Source organism: Fundulus heteroclitus, unplaced genomic scaffold, assembly GCF_011125445.2.
Source record: "Fundulus heteroclitus isolate FHET01 unplaced genomic scaffold, MU-UCD_Fhet_4.1 scaffold_90, whole genome shotgun sequence".
Taxonomy (NCBI): domain Eukaryota; kingdom Metazoa; phylum Chordata; class Actinopteri; order Cyprinodontiformes; family Fundulidae; genus Fundulus; species Fundulus heteroclitus.
Genome location: NW_023397362.1, coordinates 100,146 through 117,763, shown reverse-complemented (window position 1 = coordinate 117,763; position 17,618 = coordinate 100,146). Strand labels below are relative to the sequence as shown.

The window sequence follows — 17,618 nt, the reverse complement described above, 5'->3', positions numbered from 1 at the left end:
AAATACTGCTCTGAAGACAAAGGTTTTCACAATGTTATTCATACCTGTGCTTCCATGCACAAATCTCCCCAATTATAAGGGAATGGAAGTGAAACATTTTCTTTAGCAGCTGCTAAATTTAGATTCAAGCACAAATCATGTCAATATGGATTAAAAAAATCTCACATTGATATATCAACATAACCTGGAAAGAAAAGTGTATCTTTATCCATTCATCTTCTGTCACACTTGTCCCTTGTGGGGTCGCGAGGGGTGGTGGTGCCTGTCTCTGGCATTCAATGGGCGAGGTACACCCTGGACAGGTCCCCAGTCTATCGCAGGCCAACACAGAGACAAACAACTATTCACGCACTCACTCACACCTAAGGAGAATTTGAGAGGCCAGTTAACTAAACAGTCATGTTTTTGGACTGTGGGAGGAAGCTGGAGTACCCGGAGAGAACCCACGCATGCACAGGGAGAACATGCAAACTCCATGCAGAAAGACCCAGGGTAACACTCAAACCCAGGACCTTCTTGCTGCAAGGCAGCAGTGCTACTCACTGCACCACTGTGCACCAAACTGCCTGTGTATCTTTATAGTATTAAATATTATTATTATTATTATTATTATTATTATTATTATTATTATTATTATTATTATTATTATTATTATTATTATTATTAAGGTAGTGAGACCAGCAGTCTTGTCTGGTTTAGAGACGGGAGGCAGAGCTGGAGGTAGCAGAGATGAAGATGTTGAGGTTTCCTTTTGGGAGGTGTGAGGATGGATAGCATCAGGAATATGGACATCAGAGGGCCAGCTCATGCTGGATGTTTTGGAGGTAAAGCCAGACAGAGATGGTTTGGACATGTACAGAGGTGGAGGAAGACGATGACAACCATGACATCTGAGGTTATATATGATGAAGGAAATTTCAGAGTTCTCTGAGACATTGTGATAACGTTGCTTTGCAGAAATATTAATACTACTTAACTTTAGCGTCACTTTTTTTTCTTTTGGCATTATTGTGACACTGCTGGCCTTTATTGAAAGCAGGCTGATGGGAAGGGGGGCTGAGAGAAAGGGGGAAGACATGCAGCAAAAATTCACAGGCTGGAGTGGAACCAGGGACAGCCACGTTGAGGACAAAGGCTTCTGTATATGGGTCACAGACACTACCCCCGCTCCACCTCCATAAACTGCACTGTCAAGACAAAGAGTCAACACAAAGTAGCCAAAAAAAGAAAGAAAAAAGAGAAGTGGAAAGAAAATTTTGAAAACCCTAAAAAGTGTTGTATGCATTTGTTTTCAGCCTCCTTGAGTCCATAGTTCTAGTACTACCTCTCACTTTGGTTAAGCTTTGCTCCTAGGTCTTGATGATAATGTTTTTTTCATCGGTATTCTCTACCAAACCCCTAAGGCCCTTTATGGAACAGCTGTACTTACGCTCAGAACAAACAGGTACACTCCATTTAATAACTTACATTAATCTCTTGTGTAAAATCCCCAAAAATGCAATAAAATAAACTGAAGTCCATGATTGTAATGTAGCAAAATGTGCAAAAACCTTTTTCAAGGCTTATATTGAGAAAAGATGTAGGGGGCAACCCAACGGAACAACTTCAGCTTCTGCAAGAGAATGAAGGAAGACGGGGGTGGGTAACAGGAACATGTTTGCATATTCAGGAAATGGTGGATAGAGGAACTGACTTGACAAGGTGCAGTTTCAACACATCTGTCATCAACCCCGGATCTGCAAAATGAACAACATCTTCCTGCTCATCATCTCACTGCTAATAGGTAAGAACTGATTTATTTTTTGAACACATTCTTTTATATCTGATCTTAGATAATGTTTAAGATACGGCTGATTTCACATCCTTAAGCAATCACCGGACTTACAGTCACCATGCCGCACCAGGCCACAAAGTAAAACTAAGAAGTGAAAATGTTAAACTGCATCTAATTGAGACCAAATCCATCACTTCAATTTGGTTTCCCAGGTCTGTTTTTTTTTTTTTTTTTTAGGCTTCTCCTTCGGTTTTTAAGAAAAAGATTTAAGAAGAAAATACACTACTGAGAACAAGTCTGTGGTACTAGTTTAACCCAGCCAGCAAAAAAGACACAGATACACACACACAAAAAAAAAAAAAAACATCAGATTGTGTTGAATCTGACTGTTCCATCACTAAATATTTCTGATATACACAGATGTAAATCTGCAGGTAACAGATCAATGCTTTTACCAGAATTCAGGAATTGTTGTTGCAGGGGAAAAAATGGTGACTTAAAAAAGAGAGAAGGATGAACATAGATACTAATCGTTCACTTTTAGATTGATGGTCTTGACTATTTTTTGTTTATGTTTTTGTTTACTTTGTTGAATTACTGCCATCATCTGACCATTTTTTGTCTGATCTGCAGGTTTTGAGGCCTCAGAAGAAATAAAAGAATGCAGACGAAATTTGACTGAATTTGACTGCAGAGAATCCCCTGACCAGCATAGTGACACACAGACTATGCATATTTTCACAATAAACCAAGAGCAACCTAGCTATCCTCTTTTCTATCATGTGAATAATGAAAAACAGTTGATGGTCAAACTGTTTAAACCCACTCCTCATAAAATACAAATAGAAACAGGTACATTTCGCTTAATGTGTAAATAAGAATGATTCAAATATTGTCATAAATTAACATTATGTGGTTTGCAGTTACAAAAACTGAATTTGTTGAACCATTCTTGTTTAAAAATGGATTTAGAACAGCTCATTTCTTTGTTGCCGTTGTGTTTTCTACATCAACATTTTAGAAAATCTGGTTTCTCTTTCTGATTTGCAGATGGCTGCAAACAATCGGGCACTGTAAAAGGACGAACCATCAGATGTAAAGATCCAAATCAATGCCAGTCAAAGATCAAGTTTATTTGCAGCTACAAAGATTTAATCTGTGAAAGATTTTCCACACAATCACACAACTGCAGTCTTAAAGCACCTGCAGACAAAGCTGGCATCATTCTAAGTGTTCCAGGTAAATAATTCTCATGTTAACCTTTGATATTTATTTTATGGTTAGGTGAGCGACAGTAATTTTCTATTGCTTATTTTCCACAGATGTCACAACTTTCACAAAATCAACAAATGTCGGCGAGAAATTAACCTATTATTGCAAGTATAATAAGGATGTCAACCCTTCTTATCTATTCATCTGTAAGGGAGAAGATCCAACAAAATGTCAGTTTGTTGGAAATGCTAAAAACACAGCTAAAAACACAAAGCTTAAAATGAAGACCGATAAAGACAAGCATAACACCACTATAATTATGAAAGAAGTAAAAGCCAATGATTCTGGTACATACTGGTGTGGAGCAGAAAATCGTCAGCTGAAAAGCCAAATATTCATATCCAGATGCTTCTTGAATGTAGGTGAGTGTCATCCTGTTCAACTCTTTTAGTATCACTAAAGAATGTTGACCATACAATAATATGATATGAAGAAATATGTGATTTAATCAAGAATTACATTCAGTCACCATGGCTTTTATTATTATTTTGTCTTTGTTTACAAGTTAAAGACTATGCTCATATAAAAGAAACAGAAGAATGAACTGCTAGTAGAGGTGATAGAGGTGGTTGTGAGCAAGAAAAGAAGAGAATTACAGGAAGTGGTTTTATTCAGCATTAACACATGAAGGGCGTTGCATGCTTATTTCAAGTGCGGCTGATATTTTCATTTCCTGTTTGCAAGGTGTTGTGTTAAATTACAAATATGTTAATGATTTACTACACACTGTTACTTGGATAAAAAGACAGAATTATAAGTACACATTTATTAACGATTGTTGAAATCAAACCTTGGAGAAAACAAACAAACAAACAAACAATCTCTCATTTGTATATTCGAATGCATTGTTGCTGTTTATGAGGTTTTATTTTCCTTCATATGTTTCTAATATCAGCAGGACACTCAGAAAGCGAGTCTAAGAAACTGAAAAAAAAAATATGTCTAGAAAGCAAAACTAGAAAATAACAACTTACGGTAAACTACAGATTTTTGTTCAGTTTCATAGGACTGCAAAGAGGAAACAAATATGCAGCAAAACATAGCAGGAGCACAAAGATGTATGTGAAGCTGCATTTACATATAATCAGGTTCTCTTCTGTTTGCTACAATGACAAAGGATTTACCTAAAATGTGAACTGACCTTGGGTATTTAATTTTAAAAAGATTTCTCTACATAGTTTTTATTTATTTATTTTTGTCAGTTTTTATAATGTTTCCCACATTTTTGAATCTGAACATAACATCTGCAGATAAATTCACTTTATTGCCTGCATTTACATCTGCAGAGTCATGCAGTTTTCTCTCGAGGCATCTAATGTTGCAAACGATGTTTTTACTAATGCTTGAAACTCAAAGGATGCGTGAAAGATGTGACAAGTGAGGAACAGGAAGTTTAATTGCCATGAAGATAGCAATTGTAGATATTTAACATGAACACTATTCTTCATTAGATTATAATGGGATTTTAACTGCTTACATGTGAATGTTTTTTTAAATATATGTTTTTCATTTAAGTCCCAACACCCACATCTCCTGCTCTTTCAACTGCATCTCCAAATGTTTTGGGTAAGGTGACATTTTTTATGACCAAAAATGTATGATTGCTTGACAGGGATAAGGGAATAAGCTGTTTTTTATCAAGACAATATACATAGTGGTATTCTTATGTATTTTTCTAAGAAGCAACATCCAGTTACCCTGCATCTTTAACTGCAACTACTGGTGCACAATGTGAGACAATAGTCTCTACATCTGAAACGTCTTGCTGGAAAAGCAATAATATATGTTTAACTAGCCTTGCAACATTTTTCAAACAACGCTGTTTCTTGCAGGTGGCTTGAGTCCAGTGGTGATACCATTAATCATCATTGGAGCAGTTGGGCTGTTGCTGATTCTGTTGGCGATAGTTATATTTGCTCTCTACAAACGTAAGAATTAGATCATTTGTTATGGCACAACATAAAATACAGATTCTCATATAGACAAAATTAAGTTTGCCTATGTACACTACCAAAAAAAACTCACTGGGATCACTAAAAATGTTAATGGAAGCTCTGGCATGGATACCAATTGCCAAAAAAATATTTTTGCCATAGATAAGTCTTGGCACCTATCATTTTATTTGCTCTAAATGAGAGTGGTGAATGAGAGTCAAATCCATGTAATTATGAATGGTTGCTTTATCACAAATCATTTCCGTTATTACACCAGTAAGGCAAGCCACCACTTTATGAATCATGACTGGACAAAATGCTATCCCAGAGAATTTTAATTTTAAAAAGAAATTAACTAGGACAAGACGACAGTAAGTGCTGTTTTTACATCAATGTCCCACCAGATGAAAAAACGCTATGCATAGATTTAATGTTAAGTACAAGCTGAAAGAACAGAGTTACAAAATTTTATTCTTGCAACTCAAAGAGAAAGGGCTAATTTATCTGGCCCTGTGGCGTCTATGGTGACCTACAGTAATTATATATGAGGTTTAAAAATATGGTGAATTTAAAAGATTTTTCTAAACTTGTGAATTTCTACTTGTTTATTTTTCTTGTCCTGATTTTGTTTTTGACAGGATGTGTTCATTCAGAAAAAGCAGACAGATCAGCAGAACAACATCCTAAAGAGGTTTGTCTTTTTCAGGATAGTGATATGCATCTACTTTTCTTAAATATATTAATTTATATTGAGAAATGTTGATTTTGAATGTGCATGTTATTTAAGCTATTGCCATTCTTTCCTTAAAGGACTACATATATGAAGAGATACCAGATGTTCCGCAGACACAATTGATGAGTGTTTATGCCACAGCCAAATTTCCCACCGACGACCCAGCTTCTTTGCAATATTCTACAATGGTTTTTCAAACCACCGAACAAGCTGATGGAGAAGCTCTGACCATGAAACCCTCCTCATCGTCCTGTCAGTATTCTGTCGTAAAGTACAGTCAAAGTTCAACTTCTCTGACTGATCCACCAACCACATCAACAGCTGAACCACTTTACTCAGTGGTCCAGAAGCCACAATAGAAAACTAAACAAATAAGTAAAAAACTGTCCATAAAAAGCTTAACTTGGTCAGGCCACACTTCTTAGACATGTTTAAGCTGGAATCAATTGGTTTTAAAATATGATACCTGACAACACCTTAGTGATATGCATATACAAAAAACACAGATTCTTTATGAGCTAATTTTCAGAGTATTTATGTCCAATTGTATTTGTATATACGTATATCACAGTATCTTTTACATCTATGTGTTGTGTTGTGTACCATGGAACAAAGAACAAAATCTGACACAGCAAAGAAATTATAGCAAAATTTAATGTATTATTATTATTATTATTATTATTATTATTATTATTATTATTATTATTATTATTATTATTATTATTATTATTATTATTATTATTTGCTATAGTGGTTGTAGCATTAATGATAGTATTAGTGGTAGTAGTAGTAGTATTAGTATTATTAGTGGAATTATCATTTATGCATTCAGTCATCCTGTCAGAGATTTGAATGTTGTTGGTAAAAGGATCATCCACTATATGTGACCTAAATTCAATTATTTGGCCTAAAAAGGTTTCACATGTATTCTTTAACCCAGGGGTCACCAACCTTTTTGAAACTGAGAGCTCCTTCACTGGTGTTGTGTCATACGAAGGGCTACCAGTACTGACCTTAGAACTAGATTCAGATTCAGAATTCACCTTGAATCTATGTAAAATAAACACATTTTTCATGCTTTGTTATAGACATTGTCATTTTTAAATCTTTATAAATACAAATGTGAATGAACAGGGAGAGTAATGGAATAAAACAATGTTTTAGATGCAGCTCACCGGTGGATTGTGCTTTTTTTTAGAACAGGCTTGTGGGCACCACATGTGGTCCTCGCGGGCTACTTGGTGCCCGCGGGCCCCATGTTGGTGACCCCTGCTTTAACCCAACAAACAATAAATCCTTATGCACATACACAAAGTTCCCAAGGATTTGGCCTTTTTGTTTTTCAATGTTATTAACACCTCAGCCTTAACTCCTATATTGGGTTCTGTACTCTTTACCTACCATCACATCCTAAAACATTCACAGATCTGCACCTTCCTTCTGATTTTCAGAAGGAAGGTGCAGGATCTGTGTGCAGACTGGTTGTGCATGCCTGCACTTTCACCATTTAGCAGTCAAAGTATAGTTATGGAGGGAACAAATCTGAATATGGATCCTTCTGCATAATTTTTTTCCTTCACCTTCCTTTTGATTGACCAATAACAACAAAGGACAGCCCATTTTAATTGAATAATGAGGAAGAAATGCATAAGAAAAATCTAAAAAAGAATGCATGGATATAAAAAGGTTTGCAAGGGTAAAAAAAACAACAAAGTAATTAAATTCAAGGGTAAAATCAAAGAGACAAATGCAAAACATGAAAAAAATTTAAAATTTAAATAAAAAAAGAGATATTAAGTAGACCATTATCTTTTTTTAATCAACTGGTACATTTTAGTGTTCCGGTGTATATGCAGGGTCATATATCTATTTCTGCTTTGAGTTCTAACTCTGTCCGTTTAAGTCCTCCAAAACAATGACACATTCAGCCTGACAGAAACTAACGGCGGCTGTTAGCACAGTGGCCTCAGAGCATGATGGGGTTTACTGGTGTGGAGTGAAAGAAAAATTATGGAAACAGTCATGTCAGACTCAAGGTGACACTTAAAAAAGAATCAAAGGTACATAACTGGTCTTTCAGATGTCAGCACATATTCTACTATTACAATGTCATCTGATCAAACAAATATGTTTCTGACCCACGTACAGTTGTTTGTAACGCACATTTAAGTTGTCAACTGTTAGTAACACAATCATTCTGAAAAACCCTAATTCAAGAAAATATCATCAAAAAGTTAAAGTTTTTAAACTGTCCTGCTGTAGAGGAGCTACATGGAGACCTGGCTGTAGAGACAGCTGTACTTGCTTACTGCAGATGTGTCAGGCAGGATAGCAGAGGCTTGGTAAGAATCCAGGAAACATGTTTGGGTCACAACAAGGGTGGTCAGAACAGAAATGGCAGAGAAAATCCAGCGGCTTGGCAAGACTCGTTATTTGTGGTACAATCCAGTTCGAGGTCCAGAAATCAGCTTAGTAGATGTCCGATAAGGGCAAGGCGAGGAAGGAAACTCCTAGGAATGTGAAACAAGGTCTTAAAGATAAAAAAAATGTATACCACCTTTCAACAATGCCTATCATTGACCAAAGCGCATTACCAATTAAAACAAATAAATACAGAGCACAAAAAACAGTTAAAATTCAATCACAATAAAAAGATGGAAGAATAGAAGTGTAGTAAAAGTTAAACATCAAAAGCCCTTTTAAATAAATTGGTCTTAGTTTGGCTTAGAACAGAACCAGGTCAGAGATGGCCGATAGGAAGACTATTCCAGACCGTAGGGCCTGCAGATGTTTGTCTGCAGACCGTAGGGCTCTGCTGGGTTGATGGATTTTCAAAAGTACAGAACTGTAGGCAGGTGCAAGGCCATTCAAAGCTTTAAAAACCCAAAACAGCAACTTGAACGGAATCCTAAACTGAACAGGGAGCCAGTGCAGAGATGAAAGGACGGGAGTGATATGTTCATTTTTACGTGTGTTTGTCAGTAAGCGAGCGGCTGACAAAGTAATCAGGCCCAAAGGGACGCTGGACATCTTGCTAAATCTTTTTCAATAATCTGGCCCTGGCCCTGTCCTCATGTTATCAGACCAAAACACTAACTATCCACTAACCAAAATATCCACTAACTTCCTGTAGTGGATATTTTGAGCTTGTAAACAGACTGCATAGTTGTAAATTACGTGTTGTAATCTTGCGAAATAAAAAGGCTGAGCAATTCATTGCATCGACATCCTGTGTGCTGTTGTGAAATAATTTTGTCTATTTGTAAAGCAAAATGTCTGAGAATCTCAACTTTGTGCATTCATGGATAAAAAGAAAATATGTGTGTAAAACCTTGTTACAAAACCTAACTTTGCCAAAAGTTACATTTTGCAGCTGGAGGACAATACCGACATTTCTCAAGTAGTATTCTCTATAGCACATTGGCCAAGAGCGTCAATATGCTTTATTTTTGTTTGTCTGAAAGCAGGGGCACCATAGAGGGGGAAAAGTTAGGAAAATTCTAAGAGGGCCCTCTGGTTTATTTATATATTAAAATTATGTTTATTCTTTTTTTTTTTTTTGTCATTGGGTGCAAAATTCCTGGCAGCACCCCTGTCTGGAAGCCATGATGATTATCCCTACCAACACAGCAGTTAAGGGGTTAAGATTGCCTTCATTTCAGACAATTGAAAACTATGTATAAGGTTACTAGTGCATTCAGCCATACTGGGCTTCTCCTCAGCTCTGATACAAGAAGTAGGAAACTTAAAGAAAATGTCCTCCAGTTACCAAGTGGGAGGGTAGGCGTTAACGAAACAATTTACTATGCCACTATATGCACACATGGGTATAAATTAGAAACTGATGAAAAACAAGGATTTGTCTCAAGTGCTACAAATGAGATTTTTTGTAGACACAGCAGCAGAACTAAAAGAAATGTCCTTACACTCTCCGACTATCATAGGCTTCTTGTGTGCACACCAACACTGTTAAGCATGTGTGAAATGCCTAAAGAAGGCTTAATGATTAATCTGCTAAAAGAGTAAATATCTTCTCACTACCAACCGCTGCATAATGAGTTCCATATTTCTAGACTCAAGTACACCAACGGCAAAAGACAAATTTAAACATGGTAAGTGTGAACAAACAGGCCATTTCAGTAAAGTCTTAATTCCTCAAATTACACGACACCAGAACTCAGTTGGGACCAGAAATATAAATGCACAAGATAACTCACATTTCTCTTCCTGTTGTGGCCACTACAATATTAGCACCCAGGAAACATTATTAAAGGAACTGACTTTACGATGATGGTTGTACAACCATCAACCCTTCAACATGAAGATCATCCTTCTACTTATCGTCTCATTGATGACAGGTAAACGAAGAGCTTCTGGCTGATTAAATGTCCTTTTGTGCCTTTTATAACTGATTTCAGACAATCCTGATGTAAGGTTTGAATTGTTATGCTGTGATTATTATTTAAAGTGAGGGTTAAGGAAACTGCCGGTTTGCTCATCTAAGAACCATGTGAGCAGCCGAGTCCTTTAAAACGAAAAACGGCATTGAGTTTTAGACAAAAACATTGGGTAATGAACAGATTTCCAGCTTTTCCATCCCTTTTATTTAACTCCTTCAATACGAAATGTATTGGACCATGTACTTTTTTAAGTCTTCCTTTTGTAAGTTTTCAGAATTGCTCAGAAACAAATTTGAGAAGAATTGGACAGAAACTACAGCTTTGTACTTTAAAAGGATTTAAATCAATACATTGAGAATCAATGGTGGTTATATATGTCACAAGTTTCAACATAAGTATGATTTAACCACATGTATAAGTTAAGTAAAATATGTCGACATTTCTTCAACTATTTTGTTTGAACCCGGGAGTAAAATGATGAAATGTTTAAACTGATTATACATTTCATTGGAACTAGATTTATGCATGTGTGTCCAGTAAACAAAACAAATTATGTTGTGCAAATAATCTAATCTGCTCATACTTTCCAGGCTCGCAGACTTCTTATGTTTGATGTGTTTTGGATAAATACTTCTCAAGTCTGAGAGCCATTGCAGGGCTTCAAACCGGTAACTTGCCAATTATAGGACAAACTCTCTAACTCCTGCTCCTATAGTATAAATACATTGATAGGGCTGTTTCCTTCAGCCCTGTCCTTAAAGCAGACCATGTCAGCACATTATGCAGTATGTGTTTGATAAATATTAACAAATAAAGAAAGATTTTATATTAAAACTGTTTCCAGAAAGTGGTGATTGGAAGTCAAGTAATCTAATCCAGCATCATCTATAAAGGTCATCAATTGTTTTTGTCAATAAATTCATCATGTTGGATCCAAACAGGTTTTGCTGGAATGAACAGCCAAATTTTAGGCTTAGCAGTTTGGAAAACATACCAAATGTCTTTGGTATGTTGCCTACTGATGGATTTTTAAGTCCGGACAGTCCAGTCCAAGTCCCTGTTTCCATTTTTTCCTCCTGGGAAAGCCTTGTGAAATTATTTTGTAAATAAATGACATAATTTTCTTTTGCTGCTCTATTCCTTCCTGTCTCGTCGTTGTTGTGGTCTGACTCTTCTGTTTGCGTCATGCGTGGGTGACATTTGCGCTTGCACATCTAAACTGCCAGGAAGTGGCAGCTTAGATGTGCATTGTTAATTAATCTGGTTGGATGAAGAACACACAAAAAGATCTGATTAGCCCCAGGCACTGAGACCTGATTCCTGCAGAGAACCTTTAAGTTACTAATTAAAGAGCAGCAAGACGTTACATGGAAGCCAAAACGTTTACCAAGATATATGCAATTTTATTTGTCTGGCACCCTTCAGCATTGAAACATTAAAATTAGGAGGCCTACACAGAATATAGCCCCAAATGGAATAGAAATGTTGAGAAATCAAAAGTTATTAAGAAAGGATATATATGTATATATGTATATATATATGATAATTTCCTTTTATCTCACAATTTATCTTTCCCGTTTCTAGGCTTTTCTCCTGCAATCTTGATGCGGGCCACTACAACTAATAAGCTACCACTGACAAGAAGGTTGGCAGGTGGGTAGATAAGTATGAAGGCAGTTAGGTAAGTCGGTTGAGTAGATGACGGAAATCATCTAAACTGCAACTTACTCCTGCAAGTCTTCACCCTAGTGAAGTGAAGACATGCCAGGATGGATGGGTGCAAATTACATATAAATATCCTCAAGAAGAAACGAAATAGAATACAGTTCAAGTCGTTTTACCAGTTAACAACATACACAGAAATCACACAGACCAATTGGAAAAAAGGGACCAGTGTTTCTGGTTCCATAATACAATAAAAAAATGTTTCAAGTTTATTGTAAGGCCGTCTAAAGTCAATGACAGTGGTTCTTATTTGTTTAAATTTGATCCAGACACCTCCCCACAACCGAGGAACGTAAGCATCGTAGTTGGCAAGTGGCATTAGGTGATAAATGTACTAATCTTTGTTCTGTTGACCTCTGCAGTTATTACCAAAGTAAAAAGAAAAGTCGATCACCTCTATGTACACTATTGATGGTTGCTATATTCTTAAAAGAGTAAATAACATTGTGTCATATCATGTATCTTCGTATTTTACATTACATTCTGTTTTATTTTGGTTTGTTTCATTCACAGAAATTAAACTGAATCAAACTGCTTACAAAACAGCTAAAACCACAATTAGATGTGATTATTCAGATCCGGATAATCTCAAGATCAAGTTCATCTGCAAGAACAACAATTTTACTTGTAAGGAAATCAAGTCACAAAGAAGATTTACTCTGACAAACACCAGCAGTGGCTTTGCTCTGTCAATCATGAACGTGACCTTAAAAGATGCTGGTGTTTACTGGTGTAGAGTGAAAGAAAAGGATGGCGGACCTCAAACTATCTCAAAAATACAGCTGGAGGTTCAAAGTAAGTCCGTTACATTCTCCGTCGTTCACCGCTTACTGAAAAAAAAACGAAAATCACAAATCTTATTTTCCACAGACATCACGATCATCAAAAAAAATCCAGCTGAAGGCAACGATTTGACCTATTACAGCAAATACAGTGAAAATCTTTCCACCTTTACAAAATTTATCTGTAAGGGAGAAGATCAAAATGAATGTCAGCACCTTGGAAACACCTCAGACACAAGTAAAAATAAGAGGTTTATTATAAAGGACAACAAAACAAACAAAACCACCATAACAATGAGAAACGTAACAGCCGCTGACTCTGGGACATACTGGTGTGGAGCAGAAATCTCTGACAAGGAATGCAGCAAAGTGTTCATCCACATGCTTGTCCTGAAAGTAGGTGAGTCATTATATATTATTTATTCTAATTCTGACTCTGGTTCCGACAGCAAAGGTGCACTAAAGTATGACAAACATGCGGAGTAAATGGTAAACGTAAAGTTCAACATTTTTAGACATGAAATGAAGGCACAAAACTCTGAGGGACATTCTGAGATTGCCTCTTTGTTGATAATATTTCCAATGATGTCTCTTTGTTAGTGCATCTTAATAGATTAGAATAAAACACATAAGTTAATTTATTTCTGTGATCCATGAATCAGAGAGCATTATATTTTGAGCATTTTGATCTTTTAATTTTAATTATTTATGGTTTTAATTAAAACAGCATTTTTAACACCAACATATCATGCTTTTTTCCATCCACTCAGCAACTACACCTGCCCAGACATTTGGTGAGAAAGTATTAGTATTTTTTTGTTTGTACGTTTGTTGTTGTACTTTTTTGCTAATGAAAATGATTTTTTGAAAATTTTCAACTGTTGAATAATTGTGTTTGTGTGATAAGTACTTGAAACACGACTCTATCTGTATGTTTTAGGAGACACGAAGAAATATTGGATCATTGGTTCAGTTATGCTGCTTTCGGTGATATTTTTGATCACTATTAGCAAACGTAAGATTTCCCATCATTTGTTTGAACAACAGAACACAAGCATTTGTACATGCAAAATAAAGCACATTCTGACACGTTTCATGTGCAATTTAAATCTAATGCATCACATCAGGATGGCCATTTCTCAAACATGGGATTATAATTTTTTAAAAGGTAAATTCTCAGACTTTAAACAGAGGAGGAGGCCATAGGTTCCAATTAATTCCGGCCAATCATCATCTCAATTCTCGCCCTCATATTGGTGATCAAAACATCGCTCCTTTAACCCAAGCAAATAACAACCCTAACGACTCCTCGTTACAGAGGAGTGGACCAGTTTTGGTTCAATCTGCTGGTTTAATGTCTTTAACGTCCACCCGTTACTAAGGGGTGGACCTGTTTCGGTTGAATTCGCATGTTATCTAAACCATTACAAGGCCTTTGTTAGGCAGTAGTATAAAGCTTGTTACTCCACATTACTCCAGACTTTTTGAATTGAGAAAGCTTCCTGGAGAGGAAGCAAACGTCTTCAACTACGGAAAACAAGTCCAGTTGCTTTGATTTTTTACTTTTTTTGGAATAAATTCTCAGACAAGTTTAATCTGTAATAAATATAAATGGCTAGGAAAGGGAAGTTTATTTGTATATCACATTTCAGTAACAAGACAATTTAAAAGTGCCGTACATGAACAGCACATAAGAAAAGAAAACATTACAGAGGAAAGCATCGTGGAATAGTAGCAGCAGGTTAAGATATAAGACAAGTTGGACTACAAACTTTTAAATTAACATTCAAAGGCAGCTCTAAACAAATAGGATTTAAACCTTGATTTAAAGGATTTCAGGCTTTCATCACTTTTACAGTTTTCTGGAAGTTTGTTCCAGATAAGTGGAGCATAGGAACTAAATGCTGCTTCTCCGTGTTTGGTTCTGGTTCTGGGTATATAGAGTAGGCTGGAGCCAGAAGACCTGAGTGGTCTGGATGGTTGATACACTGATAGCTGTAATGTATTTAGGTGCTAAGCCATTCAGGGATTTATAGACTAACAGAAGTATTTTAAAGTCTATTCTCTGAGATACAGGGTGCCAATGTAAGGACTTTAGAACTGGGGTGATGTGCTCTACTTTCTTAGTCTTAGTGAGGACGCGGGCAGCAGCGTTCTGGATCAGCTGCACTTGTCTGGCCTGTGAGGACAACACTGCAGTAATAAATTTGACTAAAAATAAACGCATAGATTAGTTTTTCCAGATTCTGCTGAGACATTAATCCTTTAATCCTGGAAATGTTCTTCAAGTGATAGAAGGCCGACTTTGTAATTGTCTTTAAATCTGAGTCCATCACTACACTAAAATTCTGGGCCTGATTGGTGGTTACTGGCTGAAGCAGCTGGAGCTTTGTGCTAACTCTTTATCATCATTCTATTGGTCCAAATATTACTTCAGTTTGTTTTTTATTCAACTGTAAAAAAAACTTGGCACATCCATACATTGATTTGCAGAATTTACTCAAATTACTCAAAACTTGAATGGGTTCATAGTCACCTGGCCAACAGCCCTACATCACATGGTGATGTAGGGCTGTTGGCCTTTTGGCACTGAACCTGATGTGGATGAACAGATTGCTCCTCTAATCTTTTGGATTTTCTGAGTATAGAAGTTAGCAAATTTGTTGCAGGCCCTTGTGGAGTGGAGTTCAAATGCCAGAGACAAAAGAGGGTCTGTTAACCTGATATAAAGTCTCTATAGATTAATAAATAAAGCACAAGTGTCTTGATTTGAATTAAATACACTGGGTCAAATCCCATCTATGACTTTCCATTTATTCATTTATTTTTCTGTATTTTGTTTCTGAAAAGGAAATTCATGTTTAAGAAACACTGACTCTAGAGCAGCAGAACTGCATCCCACAGAGGTTAGTGTATAAATGTACACCTGTTGTGTTAAAGTTTGGCTGTATTGACAAATGCATTGTGTCTTGCTTTCTGTATTTTTTGGTTCAAAACCTCTTTTATTATTACCTGTTAGGACATCATCCATGAAGCGATACAGGAGTATCAGGAGGCATCAGAGACTGCTATTTATGAAAACAACCCCAACAATGATTCAGGCTCGCTGGTATACTCTTTAATCACCTTTCATTCCCCTCCAACCTCCCAGACTGATCAGCCATCCAGATCTACAGACAAATCTCTTTAATCCAACAGTTAAGAAGACACGGCAAAAACAATAAAATAAAGAAACTGAACTTGTGCTTTAGATTCTAACCATGACCTTAGAAATGGAACTCAGTAAGAAGTGGAATCAGTCTTGAATTAACATCTTACATTTCAGTTTTCTTCTGTTTTAAATTTGCTCATTTTAGCTCAATATTTTAGCCTGTTCAAAATTTTGTTCAATTCCAAAAATGCTTTGTTAATCCCAAAGGGAAATGAAATGCTGGTGTGACTCTGTCATGATTTAGGGTTTTGTTTTTGGACTGTTTTGTCTTCTGAATGAAGACATTTTGTTGTTGCACAACAGTCCAAGGAAGAGGATGCTTAATTGTACACGAGCAAATTGTGCTTATGGAAGATATAAACATGTTTTAAAATGTTTCAGATCAAGTAAAAGTTTATCATTCTGTGTGTATTGCTCCTCCATATGTCAGCGTATACTTTTTCATTGCTTATTGGAATATATTTCTCTAGCTTGTTTACATTTTGCACCCAACACCCATCTTTATATTAAAATATTAAAAAAAAAATCCCCTCACTAATTGGTTTGTCTTTTCAAACTGAAGTACAGGAAAAGTTATGCCGGATGGTTACACATGTAAAAAGTAGATGGCCACCCACTGATTTTACACGTTTGCTTGCAGAATAATGACTCCCAAGCATTGATTATATACCCATGTGGCTAACAGATCAAATACTCCTGGACTTATGTTTACAGCACAGTTATGCACACGGTGACGCTAAAACAAATGCACAAGGCCAAAGAACCGTGAAAGGATGCCAGGGTAAAGATCCCGCCCGAGGCTCAAGGATAACCATCAGGACCCCATTTCAGAAAGAGTGGTCGATCTACCCTGAGTAGAAAGCAGCTACTCCGAGTAGTTCTACCTTATGCTGTTATACTGAGCGTTTTCAGTTTCAGAACAGGTGATATGAATTATATTATCATGGGATGGCACGTTCTTGAAATAACTGATATGTTTGTTCATCTTTTTGCCAGCATTCATCCATCTTCATCCATCGGCTTCATCCATCCTTTTCAAAATGAGTTGACGTGATGTTCTTGTAGGTGTATAATTTGTGCCAACCTCACTTTATATTAATCATATAGGCTATATTTAGAAGTTCAAGTAAAGGTGCTGTTATTTAAGTGAAGAAATGTGCTGTAGCCCTAATGGTGTGTGCATTGTCTTTGTTCGGAAATATGCTATACAAATAAATTTGCCTTGCCTTGCCTTGTGCAGATCTCTAAAATTTGTTGCCATAATGTGACTGAGGGTAAAGGCTTCTGAGCTTTCTGAAACGGAAAAGCCAAGGTATGCAGGAATTTACCCCAGAAATTACTCTGAATATCCATTAACCCAACTTTCTGAAACAGGCCCTGATAAGTGAAACATCAACCCACAACTACATGGGAGAGAACTTTTAAATGTTCGAAAGGCAACTAGGACCAGCATCACAAAGGATGTCATTGTAATCTTTACATGAATCTACAACATCAGAACACAATTAACAGGTAAATAACTGTATTTTTGCTACAAAAAGGACATTAAAAGGAGTCTAATGCTTTGTCAGTGGCAATGAAACTTTATCTGCCACTCAAAGAGTAAAAAAAATCTGCATAATTTATTTCAAGTTTAAAAATCTAATGTTTCCTGGGAAATTTTCCAAAATGCCACTGCTACGGTAAGGTTTTGTGAAAGCACATTTACCTCACAGTATAAAATGTTTGCAATGATGATGGCACAGTTTAGAATTTGAAGCACTTCTACTGGAAAAAGCACTATTTGA

General features: G+C 36.4%; 1 protein-coding gene across 2 annotated transcripts; it reads left to right on the top strand.

Annotated features, from left to right (window-relative positions):
* Positions 1–2,411: 2,411 nt before the first annotated feature.
* On the top strand, positions 2,412–6,209 carry LOC110367204. Of its 2 annotated transcripts, XM_036134759.1 has the most exons (7): positions 2,412–2,626; positions 2,825–3,013; positions 3,097–3,408; positions 4,562–4,612; positions 4,879–4,974; positions 5,619–5,671; positions 5,791–6,209. In XM_036134759.1, the coding sequence occupies exons 1-7, from the start codon at positions 2,503–2,505 to the stop codon at positions 6,070–6,072; spliced, it is 1,107 nt and encodes a 368-aa protein (XP_035990652.1). In that variant the 5' UTR covers positions 2,412–2,502; the 3' UTR covers positions 6,073–6,209. The 2 variants fall into 2 exon arrangements, with proteins under 2 accessions (XP_035990652.1, XP_035990653.1); XM_036134760.1 differs by lacking the exons at positions 2,412–2,626; positions 2,825–3,013 and having other exon boundaries at positions 3,080–3,408.
* The last annotated feature ends 11,409 nt before the right edge of the window (positions 6,210–17,618 follow it).